Here is a 269-nt window from a genome sequence, read left to right as displayed (position 1 = left end):
ACCCTTCCCCCTCGCATCAGCAACAACCCTCCTCCGGCGGCGACTTCGCCGACTCCGGCGATCTTGGCTCCGGCGCCGCCGGTGAGGAGCCAGCCAGAACCCTCAAGAGGCCCCGCCTCGTTTGGACCCCACAGCTCCACAAGCGCTTCGTCGACGCCGTCGCACACCTCGGAATCAAGAACGCGGTTCCGAAGACCATAATGCAGCTCATGAGCGTTGACGGCTTGACCCGAGAGAACGTCGCCAGCCACCTCCAGAAGTACCGCCTC

The 269-nt window shown here is 64.7% G+C and overlaps 1 protein-coding gene across 1 annotated transcript in view; it reads left to right on the top strand.

Annotated features, from left to right (window-relative positions):
- The window catches only part of LOC107471418 (transcription factor MYBC1), a gene marked incomplete at its 3' end in the record, with an annotated part of 962 nt that extends 693 nt beyond the window's left edge, over window positions 1–269 (top strand). Inside the window, 1 exon segment of the mRNA XM_052255728.1 lies at window positions 1–269. This exon segment is cut by the window's left edge and continues 103 nt beyond it. Coding sequence (XP_052111688.1) covers window positions 1–269 — 269 coding nt within the window.

This window comes from Arachis duranensis, chromosome 10 (genome assembly GCF_000817695.3).
Source record: "Arachis duranensis cultivar V14167 chromosome 10, aradu.V14167.gnm2.J7QH, whole genome shotgun sequence".
Lineage (NCBI taxonomy): Eukaryota > Viridiplantae > Streptophyta > Magnoliopsida > Fabales > Fabaceae > Arachis > Arachis duranensis.
The sequence above is the reverse complement of the archived record's forward strand: the minus strand, read 5'-3'. Positions and strand labels throughout refer to the sequence as shown.